This window comes from Leopardus geoffroyi, chromosome C3 (genome assembly GCF_018350155.1).
Source record: "Leopardus geoffroyi isolate Oge1 chromosome C3, O.geoffroyi_Oge1_pat1.0, whole genome shotgun sequence".
Classification (NCBI taxonomy): Eukaryota; Metazoa; Chordata; class Mammalia; order Carnivora; family Felidae; genus Leopardus; species Leopardus geoffroyi.
This window is the reverse complement of record NC_059338.1, coordinates 34,190,615-34,217,496: the sequence shown is the minus strand read 5'-3', so window position 1 is coordinate 34,217,496 and position 26,882 is coordinate 34,190,615. Positions and strand designations below refer to the sequence as shown.

The window sequence follows — 26,882 nt, the reverse complement described above, 5'->3', positions numbered from 1 at the left end:
AAAAAAAATTGATAGATCAAGCCTGCTTTAGAAAAGAAACACACTCTGCTCATTTTATGAGGATAAATTGGTTATAAAGCCAGACAAGGACAGCATGAGAATGGGAAATTATGAGGCCTATCATACTTATGAGAATAAAAAGGAAAAAAATCTGAAATAAAATATTATAAAACAGATCTAGCAGTATATAGAAAATATTTATTATACTTCCAGACTGAGTTGGGTTCCTCCAACATTTCAGGTTTAATCTGTTAGCACAATTCATGACATGCATTCCTCCTACTTCACTCTTTTGTATTTGGTTATTCAGTTGCCCCAGGCCCAGTTGTTGAAAAGATTCTTCTTTTACCTTTGAACAGTCTTGGTGCCTTGTTGCAAAATAGTTGATAAATGTATGGTTTTACTTCTGGATTCCCAATTCTGTTCTATTGATCTGTACATCTGTCCTTATGTCAGTATCACACATTCTTGATTGCTGTAGGTTTATAGTAAGTTTTGAAATTGAGAAGTTCTGCTTTCTCAAGATTTTTTTTGACTGTATGGGTGCCTTGCACTTCCATAAGAATTTCAGGATCAACTTGTCGATTTCTGCAAAAGGATGCTGGAATTTATAGGGATTGTATTAAATCTGCGGGTCAATTTGGTGAAGTCAATATTCTATAATTCTATAATATTCAATATTATTATAACACTAGCAATATTAAGTCATCCAATCTATGAATATAGAATATATTTCCATTTATGTAGATCCTCTTTCATTTTGTTTTCAAAAATATTTCATAATCTTCAGTGTATAATTTTATACTTCTTTGGTGCAGTTTATTTCTAAGTGATTTTATTTTTTTGATGTTATTGTAAGTGGAACTGGTTTCTTAATTTCATTCTCAGATTGTTTATTGCTGGAGTATAGAAATTCAATTTAATTTTGCGTATTGGTCTGATATCCTGAATCTTGTTGAACTATTTATTAGCTGTAATAGGTTTTTTGGTGTGTGTGTGTGTGTGTGTGTGTGTGTGTACATTCCTTAGGATTTTCTATACAAAACACATCATTTTCAAACAGTTATTTATTTAAATTTTTTAATGTTTGTTTATTTTTGAGAGAGAGAGTGAGAGAGCGTGAGCAGGGGAAGGACAGAGAGAGGGGGAGACACAGAATCTGAAGCAGGCTCCAGGCTCTGAGCTGTCAGCACAGAGTCCAATGCGGGGCTCAAACCCATGAACTGTGAGATCATGACCTGAGCTGAAGTCGGATTCTTAACTGACTGAGCCACCCAGGTGCCCCCAAACAGAAACTGTTTTAATCCTTCCTTCCAATTTGGATGCCTTTTGCTTCTTTTTCTTGATTAATTGTCCTGGCTTGAACCTCCAGTACAATGTTGATTAGAAGTGGTAAGAAGTTTTCAATAACTTTTAATTTATTTTAAAATTGTGTGTGATGTGTATGTGTGTGTGTGTGTGTGTGTTATAAAACTACATTTCTTAGCTGTGGATCATGGTAAGAGAAGTTTGAAAACCACTGTCCTAAGGAAACTTTGGTACATGTGCGCTAGGAGGCATGTATATTCATATCAAGAATGCTTAGAGTAGCCAAAACAAAACAAAGTAAAACAAACTGGCAACAATCCAAATATAACAAGCAAGAAAAAATAAATTGTGGCATACCACATAAGGAAATACTCTCCCAAGTGAAAATGAACTAACCACAACCACATAGATAATTGGCAGAAACAAACTGTTAAATAGAAAAGCCAGTTGAAGAGAAGTACATAGCGTATCATGCCAGTGACATAAAGCTTAAAATAGGGAAAGCTAAATGTAAACTGACTTGGAGTATGTATGGGAGAAAAGGGGAACAAATGGAAGGGAACGAACCACACAAAATTCGGGATGGTCGTTACTTCCACACAGATGTTGGAGGTAGAAGGGGAATTGGAAAAGGCACATAGGAGGCTTCCAAGGTACTTAGCAATGTTTCTTAAGGTAGGTGGTGTATACGCCGAAGTTCATTTTATTGTTATTGCTTATGCTACAGTAAATGTATTTTAAGTGAGCAATAAATAATAAAAACAAAGCAAAAGTTAAGATCTATGGTAAAGCAGTCTCTCTACTTCTTTCCTGAATTGGTTGTCTCCCTTCAGGATAAGCCAAGAATATGCCCACAGCAAGATTTCTGCACTGTGTGCGTTTCTGGAGAGGGGCTCTAACAATTGAAATTTGCCTGTCTACCATTCAGCTCCATCATCCCAAACAAATCATTCTTTCCCACTTCTCCGTCCAACATCTCTAGTTCTTGGTGCTTTGGGGCAAGAATATATGCATGGATCAACTAATGTTTGTTCCATTCGCTTCTTTAGAGAGCTGGTCCTTCCCATTTAATGAATGTTTCGCTTGGTTTTAGGTACATTAATTGGTTGTGCAGTAGGCATCTTTCCTCTCCACCCCCAGGTTTCTAGCACGGATATAGGTTTTTTCCTACTTTTCCAATATTTGTTTAGTCATTTCAGGCAGAGTTGAATGCTTGGATTCAAGCCACCACTTCTATTTAGAAATCTTATTGCTGTTTTTTTAACCTCTTTTTTAAAAAATTTATTTTAAGAGAGAGAGAGAGAGCAGGGGAGGGGCAGAGAGAGAGAGGGTGAGAGAGAGAATCTCAAACAGGCTTTTCAGCATCAGAGCAGAGCCCGAGGCAGGGCTCAGACTCATGATATCGGGATCATGACCTGAGCCAAAACCAAGAGTCAGACGCTTAACCAACTGAGCCACCCAGGCACCTCTCTTATTGCTGTGTTGTTAATAGGCAGGTAGACTTTCTAAGACTATTGCTTAGAGATTGGTGCTACAATTCTGGAACTGTCGTCCCAAACAGTGATGCTTGGCACTAGACTCACCCTTCATTACAAGCATAATTAACAGTTGATCCAAACTTGGTGTCTCCGTTTATGGTCATTCTGCCATTTATGAGTTCTGGAGGAGTTCCACATGATTTACCTATGGGAAAGAAGTCGAATTTGGGGACCGGACATCGAACACTCCAAACTTCTCTTAGTAAGTACATAAGATCCCAACTGGCTGTCCCAACCTTTACTGAAAAGCATTTGTAGTTCCAAGGCTTTTGCCCCCTTGCAGACACTTACAAAACTGCCTTAGGACCAGCCACCCACTAAGCACCACTTTCAAAAAGAGCCTCCCTCCAGATCTACCTCATCCTCATACTGTGCCTCCCAGAAAAATGTAAACTTCCCTTATTCCCAAAGTGTTCACTTTGTAATTCAACCAGTGTAAATCAGGGTCTCGAAGTGTGGGATTTTCTCCCCGCCTACACTTCTCTTTCCTTTCCCAAGTCACTCGTTACTCAGTTTCAGTGGTGACAACGGGGAACCCCTACTGAATGGAGGTTTTCCCTCAGTCATGCCTTGTGATAGTCATTTCTCATGAATCGAACTTATAATGGAGGTGTCAGGAAATCAAAGCAATAGGAAGATAGGACGCAGAGAATAACTCTCACATCTGCAATCCCTTTTACGCAAACTTCTTAAGTCATATGCGTCTTGGTTCCAAAACCTGAACAATTGAATCAGCTTTTATGGACGTTTAACTGACACAGTAGAATTCTCAGTCTAAAGGTACTTACGTTCACATTTGTTTTCAGCACTTGACCAGGTCAAGTTCTCTTGGCAGGTGATTCGGAACTGTTTCTTGTAGTAACCAGGGCGGCACATGTAGTTCAAAGATGCCCCAATAGGAAACTCAAACTTCTCAATCGGTTCTGTAGGCCTGGCAAACGGGAGCTGTGCCGGGACTTTGCAATTACCTGGAGACCAAGACCACAGTGGCATCAAAGTTAATGGAGAAACTTCTACTCTGCTGTCTGTTTTTCTCCAATATGCTTCATGGATGTGATCAAAGAAGAAGAATACTGTAATAATGGTAAAATGATTGCTTCCCTTAGTAGCGATCTTAGATATGAACTTTTTAAATCAGCATCTACTCACTTAGAAAGTTGTTGCTATTTTGAAGGCAATTAAGAGTTAAATATATATATGTGTGTGTATGTGTATGTATATATATGTGTGTATATATATATATATATATATATATACATATATATATATATTTAAATACTAGACTCAGCTATCTCCCCTTCAGGCCTAATAGGTTTAAGTTAAGGTAATAAAAATAATATTTACAGTCAAACAGTATGTAATCAAGAAGAAATATCTGTTGGAAAAATATCATTTTATTCTAGGCTTGGAAATCTGTCGGTTTTGTTTTTTCAAATTTTTAATTTTTATTATTTAAATTTTTGTTCAATTTTTACTTATTTTTGGGAGAGGGAGAGCTCCTGTGGGGCAGGGGCAGAGGGAGGACAACAAAAAATCCAAAGGGAATCTGCACTGACAGCAGTGAACCCTACGTGGGGCTTGAACTTGCAAACTGTGAGATCGTGACCTGAACTGAAGTTGGTTCATTAAGCTTGTGGTAATTTGTAACAGCAGTAATAAGAAACTAATACAAAATATAATGGTGTATAGTGTTAGGGACTGGATTCATATCGATCTGGACTTGAACTTCTACTTACTAGCTGTGAGGCAAAAGTAAAAATGCAAATATGGATAATAGCCCAAATAAAAAAGAATGTATGAATCCTCACTAGAGAAAGCTTGACCTAGCTTCCTTTTCCTCCTTCATTTCCAATCCCTCAAATTATTTATCCTATTTATCCTATAATAAATAAATTATTTATCTTATTTGTCCTATAGTAAATATATTAACGTGAACTCCATAAACTCAAGATCTACTCTAATTTATTAAAAAAAACCTCTTCCGCATAGCTTTACAGTATATTAAATACAATAACTGAAAAGTATTTGGAGTATTCAATTTGATGACTTTTGACACATGTATGCCCCATGAAACTATTACCACAATGGAAATAACAAACACTTCCATCAGGCTCCCTCTAGTTTCCTCACGTCCCTTTGTAATGCATCCACCTCTCCACCTCCTCCTCTAGGTGATCTCTGACCTGCTTCCTCTTACAACAGACTGATTTGACCTTCTAGAATTTCATATAAACCACATCACTCAGTTGGTACTTTTTTTTCTTTTCTTTTCTTTTGGCCTAGCTTTTACACAGAAAGCTTATTTTGAGATTTATCCGGGTTGTTGCATTTAAAAAAAAATTATTTCTTTTTGCTCGGTAATATTCAGTTGTACAAATATACTTAATTTAGTTCATCTCTATAGCTGCTGGAGGTTATTTGGATTGTTTCCAGTTGTGGGCTATTACAAGTGAAGCCACTGTGAAAATTCTATAGAAGTCTTTGTGCGGTCGCATGCTTTCACATCTCTTGAGTAAATACCTAGGGGTAAAATGCTCAGTCGAATGACACATTTGTGTCTAACTTTTTAAGAAACTGCCAAAATGTTTTCCAAAGGAGTTGGAAGTCATTCCAGTTAGTTCATCGTATTGCCAACACTGTATGGTTAATTTTTAACATTTTAGCTATTCTAGTGGGCGTATACTACCATCTCGCTGTGGTTTTGTCTTGGGTGACCCAGTCCACATTGAAATACTCCCAATCCAAACTTTCCATTCAAGGCAGATTGATTTATTCTGTGCTAGAAACACAATTTACTTATTACTTCTATGCTTCTGTTCAAACATGAACTGTCAACCTGGGGCACACTCTGGTCTCCAGTCTGCAGATTCTACTCTTTTATGAAAAGATCTGCAAATGTCTGCAAATGTTTTGTTAAAACACCTTCATCAGTTAAGGAAAAAAAGCATACATTAAAAAAAAATTAATCTACTTATATTTAATATTAAAAATATTTATATATTTTATAATATTAGTATATACTACATATTCTATTTGGTATATTATGTAATCTAATGTAATATATAATATTATGTATTATATAGTTTGGAATATTATGTTATATATAACATATTCATTTATTATATTATAATATATAATATATACTGTATCTATTATACAGATTAATGTGTATTATAAATTACTTATAAACTATATATACAAACTATAACAACTTAATACTACACATTAAATTATATTCGTATTATACAGCTTAATAAATTTCACATGTATAATATATGATGTAATTATATGTTAATTATATAACAAATTGTAATGTCATGTTATATATACATAAATATAACATAATTTATATAACATTGTTATATAAAAGAACTACATCACATATATTATATATTAAAATAGTAAATATATTTAAATATATGTGATAATTTTATATTTATAAAACTATATAATATCACATGTTATACATAAATAGAAATTTTAAAATACGCGATAGAGGTGAAATAAACATTTTAAATGCTTTGCTAATCATGATGACTTAATATGATCATTAATTAATGTCTAAAGGGACAAAATAGTCACAATGAGTTTCTCTGTTCACAAGGTGGATGTTCATTTCAAGTAGTCTTGACATTTTCTCGTTTTTTTATTTTGTGAACTTCTGGTCACTTGTGATTAGACTGACAATGTTTCTTCCTCTTAGTCTCTCTGACAAAGAGCTTGGATATGTGTGTGCCTACGTGTGCCTGTGTGCGCATGTCTGCGTGTGTCCATGCGTGGAAGGGATTGTCTTGTTTGCTTAAGTTGGCCTTATTAGAATTATCTTCATTCTGTTTCTATGTGGAAACACTTCAAAGTTACTTGTGCGATCACAGAGGTTATATTAGTTAAAATGAGGTAATATAAACCATAAACCTGCTCATCTGAACACATGTAAACTGAAATAGGTGACAATTCACAGAAAGCCACTGGACTTGCCATCTTTTCTACCTTGCGTCTTTACACAGCACGGCAACAGAGTGAGATCTGCCCCAAGGACCAGGTGAGGGCGCCAGAGTCCGTCCTATGCTCCACACAGCCCTACTACCTGGAGTGTGCTCCTGTGTATGTGAAATAACTATCCGGGTGAATCCGCATGTCCAATTTGGATTCACTCCTTAAATGCTGCGAGCGCCATGCCCCTTGCCCTCTGCCTTCTCTGATCATCAAAGCTGAGATGTCCCCCTTTTGAGTCATGCTGTGGTCTTTAGGCTCTTGTCAGGGAAGGTCCTACTCATGGTTTCTCAGATCTACAGGGGCTTTTCAGGTTACAAAAAACACTGTCACATACACTACCTCATTTGATTTTCACAATAGTCCTCTCATATGGCAGGATGTCGACTATGTTCATTTTCTATGTATGGACACTGAAAGTCAGGGATGTGATTGGCTTGCTGGGCTCCAGGCCGACAGATAGTAAGTAGCGGCTGAAAAAAACAGAACCCAGGCCTCCTAATTAAGAAAAGTTCATAAAACTCCACCACACAGCTTCTACATGAATGCACCTTGGAGAAATAGCTCTCTCATAAAGTCCGAAGTGCTGTGCACACTGTCAGCATTCCATAAACATTTTCTTTACCTAAATTCCTTTGGCAAGTAAATTACTAAGCTGTTTCACATTTTCAGGTTATTATGATAACCTTAGTAAATATTTTTTTTTGCAATTAACATTCCAGTAAGAAGAGACACAAATATACTCAAAAGGTTCACAAAAATTTCTACTCATTGACCATAGATTGCTTAATACACTTGGCTTGCTTCTCTTCTAGTAATAAAACTTTCGGCTTTATCACGTTTCTTCACCTGGTTGGTTACTTTAGGACGTCTATTAGTAATGACTTCAGTGGAAACTTGGTTTTCCATTTTCCTTACTCTCTTAGACGGCACAAACAATGAACACACAATGTCTAGCGACAAGAGAGAACAAAGTCACTTGGTCAAGAAGATGCCGGACAAAAATAATTAAGACTCTCATTTCAACGGAGAGGTTTTACCAATGAGTCCAAGCAACTAAGACTTCTCAGAAAGCCAAAAATAAGAAGAGAAGGGTTCAAACTGAAAATGTTTACCTACATAAAAGGAAGGAAGGAAGGGAAGATGCCACCTCAAAATTTCCCATCAGTTATAACAGGCTTTATTTTCTACTAAAACACATGACCACACTGCCACACTGTGAAAACATCTCTCCACTTCCCTTCTATCTGCAACTAGTGACACTGAGGGTTCTGGAACTTCGCTGGCTCTTCCAACCCCGTGGGACTTCTTCACACGTTGGCGCTCAATAGGTGCACGTGGTGGTCTGGGGTGTGAGTGGGGCGCATCCAACCAGATGCAAGGCAGTTTACGGTGAAAACTCCACCGGCAGGACTCCTTGTCCAAACACCCTCACGCACAAAGTTCAGAAAGATTGGCTGGAGGAAAGAACTTAAGTGACAGGCTCTGTGTTAGACCCCTGGACACACTTCATGCCATTTAGGTAACAACACCACGAGGTAGAAATCCAGGTTCACACCACACAGAAAAGGAAACGGACTCGGGCAGGTGCGGGAACCTTCCTCACACTTAAGAACTTGCTAGGATTAGAACCCATGTTGGTCGTATTTCCAGCCCCCCGTTTCTTGGCTGCAATCAGCACTACGCTCCTCTCTCGCCGGCCTTTGTTAACAGACGAAGGCAGAGAAATTTCCTGCTGCACCTGCTCTGCACCTGCTCGGCACCTGCGCGCTCCCGGGCGCTGGCACAACACAAGCCCCGGCAGAGGGGATCACCCGGAGCCACCAGGGTCCGGGCATGGGCGGGGATCTCAGAGTCCCCCTGCCTTCTCGCCCCACCCAGCGCCCAGCCCCGAGTCTCACCCCAGGCCGCCGGCAGCGTGAGCAGCAGCCGAACTGCGAGGAGGGCTCCTCCGAAGCGGGAGAGAGGGGGCGCCGGCGGCCCGAGAGGCTGCGGGCTCCTCCGAGAAGAGGCTCCCATCCTTTTCAGGAAGAGGTGCGACCTCGAAGGAAAGCGCAGCAGAGAGCGCAGCGGGGAGATGAGAGGCAACGCGCTCGCTCCCAGCGCTGCGGAGTGTGGAGAGCGCAGCTGGGAGGGGCGGAAAGAAGACTTTGACCGCAGCTTCCCCTTAAGGGGCGAGGGCTTGTTTACTACTAATTTGCATCGTTTCTAACGAGTTTCGCTCCCACGACCACCATCGGGAGCCCTCCGCAGGAGCAAAAGCTGGTGATGCTTCGTTTCCTTGATGTCGCCCGCGTGGAGGCTGGGCGGCTCCGGATAAAGGCGGTGGAATCTTGCTGCTCAGCTTTCCAACGCCTCCGCATGACTTTTCCCCTGGTCAAGAATCCGCGTGAATAGGTCAGCAAACGAAATGCTTGCTCCTTGTGTGAAAGCCACCGTTTGGGGCAACATGTACAGTATGTAGGAAATACCAGGAACTAATTCCTTTAAGTTGAATTGAGAAATACCAAGCCACCGGAAAAATTTTTTTTCAGCTGGCCTAATCAGATTTACATTTTAAACATATAATTGTCTATACGGCGGGGAGACTGGCTTGGAATAAGGCGATAGTGAATGGGGCTGACCAGCAAGGAGGTTTTGCCATCATCCAGGTGAGATTTGATGGTGGCCTTGACTGGAGGTAAAGTGGACAATTAAGAAACTGGACACAGAATGAACAGAATTTATTCATGCATTGGATTTTGGTTACTTCCTTTCTTAAAGTTAGTGCTGAGAAAGAGAATTAGCCTTGAATCCTGAATTAGCCTCAGGATTCAAAATGAACGATGGTGCTATTTATTGAAATGAACAAAAACGTGGAGGAAGGATGCATTTGGAGCAGGGGGTTAAGAATTCAAGGGTGAGAGAAATGGGTGTGTGTGATGGGTTGAATAATGACCCCAAAGATGCCCACATCCTAATCCCCAGACCAGTGACTATGTTATTTTAGGTGGCAAGAGGGGGTTTGCAAATGTGATTGATTTAAGGGCTTTGAGATGGGAGATTACCCTGGATTATCCAGGTGGGCAGTGTTATCACAGGGGTCCTTATGAAAGGGAGGCACTAGATCAGAGTGAGAGAAGGCAATGACCCAAGCACAGACTGGAGAGGTGCTGCCATGAGCCGAACAGAATGACAGCCACCTCTAGATGCTGGAAAAGGCAGCACCTTGGTCTTAGCTCTGTAGGATTCATTTGGCCTCCTGACCTCCAGGCTGGTAAAAGAATACATCTGAGTCATTTCCAGCTACAAAGTAACTTGTTGCAGCACCAGTAGGAAACATACGGGAGAGAGAGGGTAACTTGATCAAGGGAGAGTATGTTGGGGCACCCAGATGACTCAGCTGGTAAAGTGTCAGCCTTTGGCTCAGGTCATGACCTCACAGTTTGTGAGTTCAAGCCCCGCATCACTTTGGATCCTCTGCCTCTGGAAATCTGTTGCACAATAATGAATATGCAAACATTTATGAACTGTACATTGGAAAATGGTTAAGATTCTAAATTTTATGTTATGTATATTTTAAAACAAAAACAAAAAAGATGCCAAACAGAATACATAGTCTAGGAGAGGATGGCAAGAGAAATTTGTGGTAGCCACGGAGCAAGGTTTTATTTTCTCAATAGTATAAATGCCACAACAAGGAAACTTGTCAGCTGGATTTCGAGTGTGGTGGCAGGGGGCTAGGGAAAGGCGTTGTCTGGACGAATAGAGAATATCTTGAGGATGAGGGAATGGAGTTTGTGGGTTGCAAGTCGGCTAAAACAACCAAGTGGGAAGATCCAGAATGTATAAATGTTAGATCAGGAACTCTAGAAACCTTAACTAACTGCAATTAAAATTCAAAACAAAAAACGAAAAACGAAAACTCTAAGAGTTCATTGACTCTAAGAAAAAAAAATCCTGTAAGGCAAATGTTTTTGTTAAAAGATAAAATTTATTTGAGTAACCACTGTACACATTATTAAAGGACACAGAGCTTTGACAAAACTGCCAAGGAAATATCCAAAGCCTGAATTGTACACCAAAACCTTACAGTGAAAACTTGACTCCTATAATGAAAAAAAAAATGTGCAAATTGGAATTACTGAGTGATTATGGAAAGGCAAAGTATACATTGTGGAAAAAGAACAACAACCCTCAAAACAAGCGGAAATACAGGTGAAATGTTTAACCATATGAGAGCAAGATGCTACTATTAACATAAAATTAGACTTCCCAACAGAAGAATGCCCATCATAACTGCATGAAATCCTCTCTCCTTTGCTTAAATATTTAAAACCACTCTAGAACCAAAAATATATGGTGACAGTAAGTATGCTGATTACAAAAGAAGGGTCGAGATAGGAGGCAGCGCTTTTTAGCGCCTTCCTTAATTAAAATGGCGACACTTATGGAGTTCTGTTGTTTGTAGCCATAGCCAGGCTCCAGGCACATCACAGGGGAGGCGGCAAAAAGTCCTTGAAGAGAGTGTGGCGGTGAGACTGGGATCCCATCTTTATTATCAAGCAAACTTTCTTTGTTCTGCTTGAGAGAAAGTGCATATGGGAAATCATAGCTTATGAAGTCATTTCACTGATGTTGAGACCATACTCATAGACTGGCTGATATTAAAATCGTTTCGTCCCAACTGATGTTCAGTAGGATCCAAACAAGGCACACTGCAATAGAGAATTTCTGTTCAGGGGGCAGCAGGAAGAGCAGTGATGTGACTCAAAATTTACATAATGAGAACGTTAACATTCTCTCTCTCCCCCAACTGTGCTATAACCGATAGAGCATCAAGCCTCTTAGAAGACACTTTCTATCAAGAGATCCCTTCTCCAGAAACAGGATCTGAAGGAAATGATAATTAAATTTTATGTTGATAAGTAATAAGTAATGAGATAGAAATCCAAGCAATGGTATCATTCTTTCTCATTCATGCATTCATTCAACAAATTATTTATAAACTAGTTTTACTTGGGACCCCTAGCGGTTTGGATTTAGGTATCACTCTAGCCTGGTCTCCGCTGTTCTCTTTCCTCTTTCCATGGTTCACCAGCAGTAGGTAATCTTGGCTTTCTTAGCTACCATACCAGTTTTTCTGTATCTTGTTTAAGGTACTTACTCTCACACTATGATAAGTCGATGTCTATTTTTTGTTCTATTGTTTTTTATTTTGTTCTATTGTTTTCTATTTCTATTTCTATATTTCTATTTCTGTTTTCTATTCCATATTGTTCTATTGTTTTCTATTTTTTGTTCTATCGTTTTGTCTTTTTGTTGTAAATGAGTTCCAAGAGGGCAAAGGGGTTTATTTTTATATTTTGTAGATTATGTAAGAGAAAACAATTTGAATGTAGATTTGGGCTTGAATTCAGCCTCTGCCCATTACTGATCCTGAGACCCTAGCCGATAGTTCAGCTTTGCTTCTCTCACCTTGGATAGTGTATGCTCACCTGGGTATTATTTGGAGATAATACTTTTCACTGTTGTAGCAGGGACTGAGACGAGGCATGAAAAGTGAGTATTATCCCAAAATAATACCGAGGTTCCCTCTCATACTCCATGACTCTGGATGTGGAAGGACTCAAGGTCCGGCACGTGGACCTTTTCTCTTCCCTAGCCCCTTTCACCCCCTTGCTAATCTTATTGGATTTCATTATTACATACATCCATATGCTGACAGGGCCCATATTTATGTCTTGAGCCTGGACTTATTCTCTGAAATACACACTTGTACATCCACTGCCTTCTTGATACTTCTACTTGGATGCCCGTTAGATATCTCATTTCTAACCTCTCCAAAGTGAAACTCTTGTTTTTTTCTCCCTAATCCTGCCTTTTCACATTGCCAGCCATCCTCATTAGTGGCAATTCTGTCGTTCCAGTCGTCAGGCCAAAAAACCTTGCCATCGTCACTGCCTCCTCCCTTACAAACCATGAGCAAACCCTACTGTTGCTCTCTTAAAAATAATGCAGGGACCCCTGGGTGGCTCAGTCAGTAAGTGCCCAACTCTTGGACTTCGGCTCAGGTCATATGCTGATTACAAAAGAAGGGTCGAGATAGGAGGGCAGCGCTTTTTAGCGCCTTCCTTAATTAAAATGGCGACACTTATGGAGTTCTGTTGTTTGTAGCCATGGCGTCCCATGTTGGGCTCTACGCTCACAGCTCAGAGCCTGCCTGGGATTCTTGCTCTTCTTCCTCTCCCTCCCCACTCCTTCTCGCTCTCAAAAATAAATAAATAAACTTCAAAGCAATGCAGAAGCTGCCCTCTTCTCACCGTCCTGGTGGCAGCCACTCACGACCTCCTCCCTAGACTGTTGTGATAAAGTCTTCATGGATGCCTCCATCTTCCACCTTTGTCTTCCTATACTCCATTCTCCACACAGCAGTTAAAGTGACCATTCTCCCCTCTGCTTAAAACCCTCCATTGGTTTCCATCTCAGAATACTCACCAAGCTCATTACAATGACCCAGCATACTCTATAGGAGTATGCTTTCTTTCTCTTCAAAATACATATCATCTTCTCCATTTTATCCTTAATTGTTACACTATGTATTCAGTATTTGTTGAATGGATGAATGAACTGAAAAGAACCCATGGCATTAGTTTGGCAATACGAAGTAGGTAAGTTAACAATTTCTGGGCATGATTGCTGAAGACTTGTGCAATTCAACCATACTCATCTAGTACTATACTTATTGGCAAATATAAACTGAAGGCGTTTTGACAGATGGGTGAATAAAAATATTTCAATTTCATTAGATACCAGTTTGTCTTCCGATTAGCTTGCCGGGTTGTATGGATCAATAGAATATACTTCTTGTGTTTCTAAATGAAGATCTCCTTCTATAGGGCTTTTGTTTGTATAATAATTCCTAAATGGAAAAAGGAAGAAAAAAGGAAACTCTTTACTCATTGGCCCTGATTACTATAAACATGTCATAGTTGTTTGTTTTCTGTAATTCCCATCACGTGATAAGTACTTTTCATGAATGGGTTCATTTTGATGTCCTAAGTATCGTATGAGATGATCACTATAACCCCTATTATTTGGAAAGGCCCCTAAAAATAAATAACTTGCTAGGATGCTAAGTGTCCAAATCAAAAGCTGGTACAAGGTTGCCTTCCCTCGGATCCAGGACCCTCAATAACTTAGAACTATGATCTTCAGTTTGAAAAAATAAATTAAAAAAAGAAGCTTTAATTTTAGGGTATGACCATAAATTTACCTTTGTGGGACACAGTCTTCCAGTCTAACTTAAAGGAAAGTTTTCATATTTGATGTTAAATTCTGAATCCTTCTGTAGTCTTACAGCACTAAAAGCTTGAGATAATTTTTAAGAGGACATTTTTACTTTTACACTTTGAAAGCCCACACACTTCACTGTGCTCCTAAAACCCCTTGGCCAAAATTAGCAAGAGACATGAAAATGTGATCACATTATCAGGTAGCACTCTGAAATAAAGTATTACAGAATTACCAAAGAATGATTTCTGCTAAGGTTACTCAGAGCATGTCACTTACTACCATATTTAAGACGTCAGCTTATAGATAGAGGCGTCAAGAATATTATACAATAGTAATTTTTAGGTCTACTTGAGATTTAGGTTTCATTAAAAGATCTTAGATTACTAGAGAAGAAGAGTGGTCTCTCTCAAATGTTTGGGTGGCTTTAAAAAATATTTAATTTCGCGGAGCCTGGGGGGCTCAGTCAGTTAAGCATCTGACTCTTGATTTCGGCTCAGGTCATGATCTCACAGTTTGATCGAGTCCCGCCTTGGGCTCTGAGCTGACAGCTGACAACGCGGGGCCTGCTTGGGATTTTCTCTTTCTCCGCTCCTCACCCTTGCGCAAACTCTTTCTCTCAAAATAAATAAATAAACATTTTAGAAAATATTTAGTTTTGTTACTTAGGCAAAATTTCTAAGTGACCGATTATTTATCTCGTTTACAGAAAGTATTTAAGGCAGCTCAAACATCTAGATCAACTATCAGAAAATAAATTGAAGTCAGTTACAAATTGGAAATAAAACGAGTGATGCTTAGGAATGGAGTTTAACATATAGGTTTGGTTTATATCAATGGAGGTGCTTCAGTATAGTACATGATATAGTCCCATTCATAAACTAAATAATCTGCCTGGAACATTATGAATTACTTGAGTTTATAGGCATTCCTAAAGTTTGCCAATTTTCCTACACATGTGACTCTCTGATAACAAAATTAGTAGTATGAAGGAAAGTGATAGAGACCACATTTTCTATTTATTTAAATTTCTAATTACTCTTGGCTAAAATTATCTTCTAACTTCCTGTGAGGAAAGCCATGTGACTGACATCCCTATTTTTCTTTTTTGAGACCCTTTTCTCCCTTGATTCTGTGAGACTACTCCTTCCGTTTTCTGACTGTCCCTTCTTCTCCTCCCTTGTAAGCATTACTGTCCTCCTGAGGTCCGTTTTCATCCCTATTCTTACCTTTTATGTTCTTTTTGGTCTCAAGGCTTCAAATGTGATCTAAATGTCACCTGCCGGAGTCCAGGTCCCTCTCTTGCGTCCTGCATCATGAGTGCCCCCAAAGTGAACTCCTCTTTCTCCACAAAACTGCCCCTCTCCTCTTTTGGTGAACCACTGGATCCACTCCACATGAGTCATTCTTTTTCTCTCCCTTCTGCCCGCATTTGGCAAGTCACTAAGTCCCAGAAATCCTCTCTTCTAAATAGTGACGATCTTCTACCTGTTCCATCCTCCCGATCCCCACCACGGCTGCTTTGGTTGGAAGCCCAATCCTGCCCTTCTTTTGAAAATGCGTATCTTGGGGCGCCTGGGTGGCGCAGTCGGTTAGGCGTCCGACTTCAGCCAGGTCACGATCTCGCGGTCCGTGGGTTCGAGCCCCGCATCAGGCTCTGGGCTGATGGCTCAGAGCCTGGAGCCTGTTTCCGATTCTGCGTCTCCCTCTCTCTCTGCCCCTCCCCCGTTCATGCTCTGTCTCTCTCTGTCCCAAAAATGAATAAACGTTGAAAAAAAAAATTAAAAAACAAAAAAGAAAAAAAAGAAAATGCGTATCTGAACATATTATTACCTTGCTCAAGATCTGACGGGATACCCACCAACTCCTCTGTCATGGTATGCAAGGCTTTTGATGATCTAGCTACTGCCCACCTCTCTAGATTTCCCAGTGACTGTTCAGTGGAACATTAGTTCCATGGGATGTTCAAGCATTAGTTGAGAAAGAGTTCTCCAGTCCAATTAATTTGGGGAACTCCGGTTTGAAAATAAAATGAAACAGGCTTCTTCGTTGTAGGGCTTTAAATATTCTCATGGTCATTGTGAATCTTCATGAGAAAAATAACGCATGTTATTTGGTCACAGAACACCCTTTTTATTTCCTGAAGTCATTGACAAAATGAGGGCTATAAGGTCCGTATTCTGGTAAACACTACAGGCTAAAGTATATCACAGTTGTAGATCCTTGTAGGACCTGCGGTGCTCAGGCCCCGCCGGGCTCAGAACAAAGCACTCAGGTTCATAGGTGACATCGTTACAGAGGTTCAGCGTAACCCCGTCACGTCTAATGCCTCCATCAGGCATTTTACAACGGTGAACAGTGCGTCAGCCCTGATAGATCCAAGTGACTTAGCATGTGAAAGTAATGTTGCTGGAGTTTATGGGTGACATGTTTGGGGTGACATGACATGGTCACCCCCCCCCCAACACACACACTAGAGGTTACCTGAGACGTGGTAAGGCTTCACCTGATTATCTTCTCTAACACTGGCACATACAGAGATTCAAGAACCTATGCACACAGACCATCCTAGGCTGACATCTGATGGTCTCATTTGCTAAAAAGGTATCCTTGGCACTTATCAGAATATTTTGATACAAGATTTATGGGTTAGAGGGGTCTTTTACGCCATCTCTCCACCTAAATCTATGCTGCCTTTTCCTTCAGTCACCATGTCCCAGTTGTGTCAGATTGCGTGCGTATTTCTCATAACACATGATGGAATGACAAGCCTCTGGGTTTTCACTCAAACTGCTCGCTTACTCTTTCCAGGAAAGCCTTTCTCTCCTGGTCTACAGTTTCTTGAGGCACTTTTGAAACATTTTGTTCACCATGGGATTTTTTTTTTCTGCTACAAATTCTCTGTGACTTGACCATTTGCTTTGTGCACCCACCAAATAGCACATAACCCACTATGGCAGTCAGTATTACATTATAGATTAAAATATTTTTTTTTCAACGTTTATTTATTTTTGGGACAGAGAGAGACAGAGTATGAACAGGGGAGGGGCAGAGAGAGAGGGAGACACAGAATCGGAAACAGGCTCCAGGCTCTGAGCCATCAGCCCAGAGCCTGACGCGGGGCTCGAACTCACGGACCGCGAGATCGTGACCTGGCTGAAGTCGGACGCTTAACCGACTGCGCCACCCAGGCGCCCCAGATTAAAATATTTTAAAACTTTAATAAGTTAAAAATAAAACTAGATCTAATCTCTGGATAATAAAACATAATATAACAAAACACAGAAAACCTAGTAATATATTTAAAAGTAGTCATGAAAACAACAACCAAGCGGAAGAAAAGATCACTTGAACGAATAGAAAGGCCTACGATGCTTCCGAAGAGGAACACATTACAGAAAAAGATGCCAATTTCTCACCCACTAATCTACAGACTTAAGTGTAATCACAACATATGTTTTTTTTTTTTTGGAAATGGCAAATGATCTAAAAGTCGCCTGGTAAGAATAAACAGAAGACAATAGAAAAGAAAATAGTAAAAATTATAGCAAGGGAATTCTTGCCCTGCCGTATATTAGAACAGTATAAAACTATACTAATTAAACACAAAGTGATTTGTGATAGAAGAACAGATAAGTCAATACAGCAGGAATAAAAAGTCCAGAAACACAACACATCCAAAATACATTAATTATTCAATGTTTGGTCAAGTTAGAGCAAACTTTTTGGAAAGTCATTGGGCACTATTTATTAAGCACCTTAGATGTTCATACTCTTAGTAATTCTAGACATCTTGTGCTACAGAAATAAGTAGATGGGGGAAAGGTTTTATTCAAAAAGGTCTTATTCAAAGGGGTTTCTTGTATCTTTATTTATTATCAAAGTAAATGTGGAAGCAACCTAAAATTTCTACAATACAGAAATACATAGAACGATCTGCTGTTAAGTAACTAAAAAAGAAAACATACGATACAAAAGACAAAGGCCAAATTTTAAAAATTTAGGTGGGAGACTATCATGCTAAAATTTCAGTTAAAGAGAGAAAAAGAGGAAGAAAGAGAAAGATCAGATAGGAATATACCAAAATATCTGCAGTTGTTACCACTGAGATTTTTCAAATTTTAATTTTCTAGATTTTTTTAAATAATATATCACCTGAATAAACATCATTCAAATAAAGTAAGTGTTTGATAATTTTTTTAAGTTCTTACAGAGAGGGCTTCCTCTCAAGAGCCCTTGAGAGGACAAGGGACCCACACAAGATCCCTTACTCCAGTGATCACACTACAATATTCATGGCATATAACTTGTGCTTCTGAATTTAGTTTCAGGCAAGAAGCCAAAACCTTTTGTGCCTTTTGGTCAAGTGTGCAATGAACTTACCGTTCTCTGTGTTTTAATATCGTGCATAAGGTGACACCAATCAAGAATATAAGAAGTACTGAGCCTGCAGAAAGACCTAGAAAACAAAACAGCAAGTATCAAACGCCAGAAAAGTGTGACCTGTATTGTTTTGAAGTCATTGCAGGACTATTCCTAGTGTGTGGGGGGAATGTTATGTGATTTTATACCTATCCTTTTTCAGCCATATAAATACCGAATTCCTAAATAATCATAGTTGGGATTAAGTGGGTTTTTTTTTGATTCAGTCCAGCCCACATTTAATCTAAAGCACTGAGCATGTGACCACAGGGCTCCAGTCACGTTTGTGTCTCCTTTCAGTTTTATTAGCAATATTCTCGTTGCTGGGATGAGGAGTTCAGGACACCGGGGTCCCACGACTTGGCCTAACAGCATAACTCAGCTGTGAAATATATTTGGCCGCTGCAGAATAAGCCAACCTATTTGATAGTACCGAATCATGCAAATGACCAGAAGTTAATATAAACTACACTTCCAGGTTAAAAACTTGGAATAGCTGGCTGTTTAAGCCATTTATTCAACTTGATGCAAAAGTGTCAGTGTGTAATATGGAGGACACATTAATAGAGCCTTAAACAGCAAAAAGGATCATTTCCTAGGACTTAACAGGCAGGATATAGGGCCTCAAAATACACGCATATTTTTAAAAAATGTTTATTCATTTTTGAGAGAGAGAGAGAGAAAGCGAGCACAAACAGGGGAGGGGCAGAGAGAGAGGGAGAATCTGAAGCAGCTTCCAGCCTCCAAGCTGTCAGCACAGAGCCCAGCACAGGGCTCGAACTCACGAACCGCGAGATCATAACCTGAGCCGAAGTGGGACGCCACCCAGGCACGACTTACATATTTTTTAGAAAACATTAGAGGGGTGCCTGGGTGGCTCAGTCGGGTAAGCATCCGACTCTTGCTTTCGGCTCAGGTCATGATCTCATCGTTCATGGGTCTGAGCTCCACATCGGTCGCTGTACTGACAGTGCAGAGCCTGCTGGGATTCTCTCTCTCCCACTTCCTCTCTGCCCGTCCCACATGCTCTGGCTCTCTCAAAATAAATAAATAAACTTAAAAAAAATCATTAGAGATTTAATTCAAATATTTAAGAAAACTTACCAGAAAGAAGAGGAGCAAGTGAGGCTAAAGAGAATACAGAACCATGAAAATATTAGTCTAGTTGCATGCTTCAGTGCAGCCCAAAGTCCCATGGTCATGTCCCCAAAGTTAACATTCAGCTCCTCTCTCTCAAAATCCACTTAAAAAAGATGTGATGGGACCCTGGATTATAATCACGCTTCATTTTTTATGCGACAACTCACTGGACTTAAAAAAAAAACAAAACTCACTTTAAGTCGGGGTAGTTCCTGAACGAAAAAACCAACATAGTCAATTTCATAATCAGAGACTTCTCAGGTTATAATGCAGATATTAGCTGTTGATATTTATCATTAATTCTAACAGGTTGTTCACCGTAGAGAGTTGTCAGAGGTGAGCCATATAGTTTGTAACAGGTGAACGAACGCCCTTAGTTGGCATAACAACAATGTTCACCGTTGTCCAATCGGTAAGTGGTTATAAAACAAGATTCAGCAAGGGAAAGCTCAGTAGTGACTCCTTTCAAAACGTAAGGTTGTTAGTCTTGCACCTTATAAGTTAGTATTCCTCTCCCTTTATTTCCTTTCTTTATTTCCTCCATCCTCAGAGAGTTTTGCTTTTTGTAGAATCGACTACTAACTTCAAACTCTTCCATCAGTGTAGTGCTGGTCACAGACCCATGTCAAGTTAAAACCTAGAACTTAATGCTGAGGCATAGCCCTTACTCTCTTCTCTCCAGTGAGGCAAGTACACGAGCTGCAATAGAGCCCTTGGTACTTACCTGGCGATTTGCAAACAGCCAGGGGCGGGTTCCACCGGTGATCATCCTGGCACTGGCTCTGGGGACTGCCTTCCAGGGTATACCCCTCCTCACACTCCAAAGTGACAATAGCTCCATACTGATACATTTTCCCAGGCTCCAGCCCCTTCTGGATTCCGTTAATATACTCTGGGGAGCTACAGTTCACCTCTGAAATGGAAGAAAGCTAATGGAAGCTGGGTCATAGTTTAGCCTTTTCTCGAGGAAGTAGATGCCGCCCTGAAGGGAACGGTTTAGGAAACCAACTCCGTTCATTCTAAGTAAAGCCTCACTGTGATAACACAAAAGGATATTGTAGGCAGTCTTTTCGTGTCAACAATCCATCTCGATTACCTCTAGGCAATTGAAGCCAGATTATTTTCCTCCTTTGTGCTTTAGTTTCTAAACGGATAGCGTTGGATCGTTTTGATGGCTTCCTGGAGAAATGGTGAGGGCTGAATGGGTAATATTAAGAATTCTGAATGACTGTCTCATCTGCTTCACTGTTACCTAGAATTCTCCTTATAGGAACATGCTCCCTCATTTCTTCTTTCAACTTGCAGTGTAGGGAGTGATAGTGGGAGATTTGGGATTTGAATCATGACTCCTAGACTTCCCAGCTGTGCGACTTCAGGTAGGTTACAAATCTCTCATTCTACCGAGACCTCACCTGTCATACAGAAATAGTGGCACCAACTTCATATTGTTCTCAGGAGGATTAATGAAATAATGCATGCAAAATGCTGTGCATGGTTTCTGGTATTTAGTAAAAAGTGCTTGACAAGTATTGGATATTAACTCACTGCGTATTTCACATGTGTTGTTTATGCTAATGAAAGTGAAATCCTGAAACTTTTATTAAAAAAATAGACCCAGGGGCGCCTGGGTGGTGCAGTCGGTTAAGCGTCCGACTTCAGCCAGGTCACGATCTCGCGGTCCGTGAGTTCGAGCCCCGCGTCAGGCTCTGGGCTGATGGCTCAGAGCCTGGAGCCTGTTTCCGATTCTGTGTCTCCCTCTCTCTCTGCCCCTCCCCCGTTCATGCTCTGTCTCTCTCTGTCCCAAAAATAAATAAACGTTGAAAAAAAAATAAAAAAAAAATAAATTAAAAAAATGGACCCATAATGCCACCACCACTGATAGGAAATATACTGACAAGGTCATTGTGCGTTGTATCAGCATTTTGTCGAATGCGCACTTCCATAACTACAACCGTAGTATAAATTCAACCTGTATTTAGTTACATAAGTTGTGTAAGTACTTCAATTTTCTGTACTTAAAGGACTACATAAGCGATCACTCATCAGACAAGCTATTCCTTAAGTCATTTTTTCTTATTTTGTGGTTAATTAGTGGATTAACCCAATTAAATCAGTCCAATCAAATGCATTGTATTAAATGATCCAATTAACGCATTTGTCTATTTTAAGTTGAAAGCACCGAACTGAATATATCTACGTGGGAGAAATTTAATTGACAAATAAGAAAATAATAGACACCGCACCTTTACAATAAGGGGCAGGTTGGCTCCAGGTTCCCTCATGTGTGCAAAGGAGGAATGCCTCTCCCACCAGCAGGTAGCCTTGGTCACAGCTGTACAGGATTGACATTCCGGGAGAAAATCGAGCCATAGCTCCACCAGTGTGATTCCCATTGGGTATATCAAGTGGACGTTGACATCCTAAGAAAGCTTGGACACCAAGAAAAAAAAGGATCGTTAATTTAGCACAGAGGAACATATAGCCAACTCTCTCCGTGAGTGACAGTGATACTGAAAGAAGGTAGGAAACAAGCCAATGAATTGGTACCCAGAAATACTCATCCCACCCAAGCCAAGCAGCAACGGATAGAAATGTGCATTTTCTACATCTCTCATAAGTGACCTGAAGATGTCAGAAGTGAAATAATGAAAAATCAATGGTTGTAGCCCACAGTTGTAATCTATCAGCTAATAGTATTCTTTTCTTTTCCCTTTAAATAGCAGAGAGGCTGTAGTTTAAGGGTCTCACACTCAAATGCCTACTGGAACCAGGAAGGGAAGCTGCTATAAATGATGAATCCAAGAGCATCTGTCCTAAAAATGGCGGCCATTGCTACCCAATTCAAGCTACTGGCACCTTGCAGGAAAGCAAAGCACCATATTTCAGCCAAAGAAAACAGTTCTGGTGAGCTGGGTTCGGTTCTTAGGGCACCAATTGGCAGGCTCGGTGGTAGGTAGTTTCTGACAGGAGCAAAACTGCCACACAATAACTAAAAAAAGAAAGACTAATTCAATGGGTTTGAAGGCCAGCATTCCTCTTGAGAAACACAAAGTTCTCTTCCTGGCTGCTATCACCGTTTTATATATCAAATCATCAAGCAGTATTATCGCCAGACATTTCCCCTCCCAAAGACATGTGTATTTTTTAAAATTATAAATTAGTAAAAAGAATAGATTTTAGAGACTCCATCAGTTTGGGAGGTAACCATTATCCTCTCATGTACTTTTGCTCGACGCACTTAGAAAAGGGGAAAAAGGGGCGCCTGGGTGGCTCAGTCGGTTAAGCGTCCGACTTCAGCTCAGGTCACAATCTTGCGGCCTGTGAGTTCGAGCCCCGCGTCGGGCTCTGGGCTGATGGCTCAGAGCCTGGAGCCTGTTTCCAATTCTGTGTCTCCCTCTTTCTCTGCCCCTCCCCTGTTCATGCTCTGTCTCTCTCTGTCTCAAAAATAAATAAACGTTAAAAAAATTAAAAAAAAAAAAAGGGGGGGAAAAAAGAATCAGATGAAAAGACAAGACAAGGCAGGTATCTTGTAAAACAATGTGACTGTCTTTGCTTTTACATGCTTTTCTGCAGTTCAAATGGCCAGTGGAGATTCAAAGCCCTTTCCTTTATTCTCTGCACCATCCCATACTTAATTCCTTAAAATATCTTACCCATTTTGATACAAGTTGGTACACCTGGCACCCACTGGTTGTTGGTATGACACCTAATCAAGTTACTGCCATTCATGATGAAGCCGGGATTGCAGGCGACATATACTATGTCATTGTGGGCATATGAAGAACGAGTTTTGTTTAGCTTATATCCATGTTTGACTTCTGGGTTAGGGCAGTGGGTCACAGGAGGAGATTTGAAGCACTGGGGGGTAGGTCCACTCCAAGATCCATGTCCTTTAGAATCACTGATGCATCGTATATTTTTCTCTCCCAGAAGGGAGAATCCCTGGTCACATTCATAAGAGACTTCATTTCCATATAGGAAGTGTTCTGCCATCACACCCCTGGGCCTTCCGTGGTCAATCACTGGTGGAGGCGGGCAGTGAATAGCTGTAGAAGAGAGTTAGGAAATTCTACTTCAGTTGGACAGTCTTCATTCAGGCACGAATGAAACTAGGCAACTGTAGGTATTACACAGAACGATAAAATAACTTAGATTTTAGGACCCGGGTTATACTTTCTTGAAAACAACTTTATTAGGGGTGCCTGGGTGGCTCAGTCGGTTAGGCGTCCGACTTCGGCTCAGGTCATGATCTCCCGGTCTGTGAGTTCGAGCCCCACGTCAGGCTCTGTGCTGACAGCTCAGGGACTGGGGCCTGCTTTGGATTCTGTGTCTCCCATGCTCTCTGCCCCTCCCCCACTCATGCTCTGTCTCTCTCTCTCTCTCTCTCACTCTCAAAAATGAATAAATGTTAAAAAAAATTTAAATATTTAAAAACAGCTTTATTGGGGCACCCGGGTGGCTCAGTCAGTTGAGCCTCTGACTTCGGCTCAGGTCATGATCTTGCACTCTGTGAGTTCGAGCCCTGCGTCAGGCTCTGTGCTGACAGCTCAGAGCCTGGAGCCTCCTTCGGATTCTGTGTCTCCTTCTCTCTCTGCCCTTCTGCCTCTCATGCTCTCTCTCTCTCTTCTCTCTCTCAAAAATAAATAAATATTAAAAAATTAAAAAAAACAGCTTTATTAAATTCTCTATGTGACTAATACGTCATACTCATTCAAAAAAAATTCAGGAAACACAGTGAAGTCTTCAGAAAGGAATAAATGCAGCTATGCTACCATGAACTAGAAACCTAGGCCATATATATATTTTCTTAAATCTTGAGCAGATATACGGCAAATACTGAGTTCCTACTTGACAACTTCATTTCCCAGTGTCAGTGCCCATCAAACACGGAAAGATTTGCCTTATCTTATGTACACGGAGACTGAACACACAGACCACTGAGGTAGTTATAGGCTAGCTCCTCAGTGGCCTGCCCTCTCTAACCCCCTACTGCCCCTCCAACAACTTTTTTTTCTGACTTACCTTTACAAAGCGGAATCTTTTGGAACCAAACCCTATTCTCAGCATCTTGACACTTCTGATAAGCATGTCCAGTCAATCGGTACCTAGAGAGAGACTGTAATGCATTTCCTCTTCCTGATAGCACATCTCTGCCGCCTCTCTTCCTCAAATCACAGATGCAGGGGCATTTCTGAGTAAGAACTTGGGGGGGACAGGAGCTAAAACTCTCGGCCCTCCAAGCACAAAAGCTACTTTAAACAGAGTTTTGCACAGCACAGTTATTTCCATGTCAAGAAAGGACTGAAAAGTCCTAGATGTTAGACCTTTAGAACCTCACGTTCCCTGTGAGTGCGACAATGAGGGACTTGTAAATGGAGTCACCAAGACAGGTTGAGGATAGGATTAATGCATAAAGCTAGTGAAGACCCTTCCCAAGAGTGGACCCTCTTCTACTCACCCCTCTTGACAGGACGTATTAACCAGTACTACGTGTGAGTGAACAGGAGGCTCTCGAAGATCTTCTCTCACAGGTTGACACGGTGCTTCTGGACGAGCAAAGTTTGAGTTACTTATACATGCCTGATATCACGGAGAAAGACAACTCTGGAACTGAAAGTACCTTCACACCGAGGGGCAGAAGGACTCCAATTTCCCGAAGGCATACAGTGAATGGATTTGTTTCCCACCAGCAAGTAGCCAGGGTCACAGGTGTAGTCTACAGTCATCCCAGAGACAAAAAGGACCCTATTTCCACCTGTATGCCGACCATGCTGGAGCCCAAAAGGTGGCGGGCAGCCTGAAGAGAAAACTCCCCACATAAATACCAACAACAACAACAAAAAAGGAATTTATACGTGAGAACATTAAGTATACATCGTTCGACAGCAGACAATCTGAAACTTAAACCAAAGACCATGAAGTGCTAATTCATTACTGAATGTTTTCTGCTCTTTTGCAGGAACTAGGCACCTTTAAAAAGGTCGGGAAACAGATGCTTAGCTACAGAGAACAAACTGATGGTTGCCAGAGGGAAGGTGGTTGGGGGGGTGGGTTAAATAGGTGACAGGGATTAAGGAGGACACTTGTGATGAGCAGCTGATGTTGTATCACCAAATTCTACATCTGAAACTAATATTACACTGTATATTAACTAACTGGAATTTAACTAAAAACTTGGAAACCATAAAAAGGTCCTCTCATTACCTACCCTGAATACATCCCAGATCCATGGGGGCATTCACATGAAGAATATATAAAACCACATAGAACATTCCATCACAGAATGGGAGAGATGGGATAGTAATGTGTGCATGCTTGCCTTTTTCCGTGACTCTAATTTTGGGTTGGAGATAATAAGAATAAATAAATAAATACCTCACTGGGTCGTTACCTTTTTCACAGACTGGTATTTCAGGATCCCAGGTGTTATTGGCTTTGCAGCGAATCTGACTGCTGCCCTTCAAAGTAAATCCCTTATTACACTTGAATGTCACACTGTCATTGTAGAAATATGGGGCTTCCTTGCCAGATATCTTGTATCCATTTGCCACGTGGGCAGGTGGACACTGAACAGCAGGGAGGGAGAGTTTACAGACAGGGGCAGGGCCACTCCAGATGCCCCTCTCTTGGTCATTGCTTATACAACGGATGGTGCTCTCTCCAACGAGGATGAATTCCACTCCGCTCTCTGGCCCAGGGTTGCATGTGTAGGTGACCGTGGTGCCATATGGAACATTTTCGGAGGAACTCCTGGTGTGTTTCCCATTGTAGATCACAGGGGGTGGCGGGCAGGTGATTTCTGGAGAAAGAAGAATTTACTGTAGAATTCTGTTCCAGTATTAGACACAAAAGAAGAGAAGGGAAGCTGGTTACAGACCTCTTGTTATCAGGTTTCCTGGAGGATATGGATGAGTTTTGATGGTAGAAGTTACATCAAAGCTCATTATGTATGTAAAATGTGATTTAAACAGATATCATAGCAAAGATCTTTGTAACGGAAATCTGTGTTTAAAGTGAACATGTACATCAATGTCATGTTGTGAGGCAGTAAAGTCCAGTAGAAAATAGGCCCCCCGTGTCGGGCTCTGTGCGGACAGCCCGGAGTCTGGAGCCTGCTTCGGATTCTGCGTCTCCCTCTCTCTCTGCCCCTCCCCAGCTTACACTCGGTCTCTCTCTCAAAAAATAAACATTAAAAAAATTTTTTTAAAT

At 40.7% G+C, this 26,882-nt stretch overlaps 2 protein-coding genes and 1 long non-coding RNA gene across 9 annotated transcripts in view; 1 reads left to right on the top strand and 2 right to left on the bottom strand.

The window, feature by feature from the left end:
• CR1L (complement C3b/C4b receptor 1 like) overlaps positions 1–10,218 on the bottom strand; it is a 67,435-nt gene extending 57,217 nt beyond the window's left edge. Inside the window, exons 1-3 of the mRNA XM_045456736.1 lie at positions 8,741–10,218; positions 3,635–3,814; positions 2,892–2,991 (exon numbers count right to left, since the gene is read on the bottom strand). Of these exons, the coding sequence (XP_045312692.1) occupies positions 2,892–2,991; positions 3,635–3,814; positions 8,741–8,858 (398 nt within the window). The 5' untranslated portion in view covers positions 8,859–10,218. The remainder of the gene's footprint in view (positions 1–2,891; positions 2,992–3,634; positions 3,815–8,740) is intronic.
• A 574-nt stretch (positions 10,219–10,792) lies between these two features.
• Positions 10,793–26,882, bottom strand: part of LOC123587007 (complement receptor type 2-like) — a 35,626-nt gene continuing 19,536 nt past the window's right edge. For 4 of the 7 annotated variants that reach the window (XM_045456728.1, XM_045456733.1, XM_045456735.1 and 1 more), the window contains 11 exons: positions 26,065–26,472; positions 25,294–25,470; positions 25,132–25,219; positions 24,696–24,778; positions 23,327–23,719; positions 21,917–22,102; positions 20,398–20,586; positions 19,638–19,661; positions 18,495–18,570; positions 13,632–13,740; positions 10,793–11,536 (listed from right to left, as the gene is read on the bottom strand). In XM_045456728.1, the coding sequence (XP_045312684.1) occupies positions 13,647–13,740; positions 18,495–18,570; positions 19,638–19,661; positions 20,398–20,586; positions 21,917–22,102; positions 23,327–23,719; positions 24,696–24,778; positions 25,132–25,219; positions 25,294–25,470; positions 26,065–26,472 (1,718 nt within the window). In that variant the 3' untranslated portion in view covers positions 10,793–11,536; positions 13,632–13,646. The other 3 variants (XM_045456729.1, XM_045456730.1, XM_045456731.1) reach the window with 3 other exon arrangements.
• LOC123587014 lies at positions 12,118–18,815 on the top strand. The gene is made up of 3 exons (XR_006707075.1): positions 12,118–13,002; positions 13,251–13,252; positions 18,804–18,815. It is a non-coding gene; the product is annotated as an uncharacterized LOC123587014 (long non-coding RNA).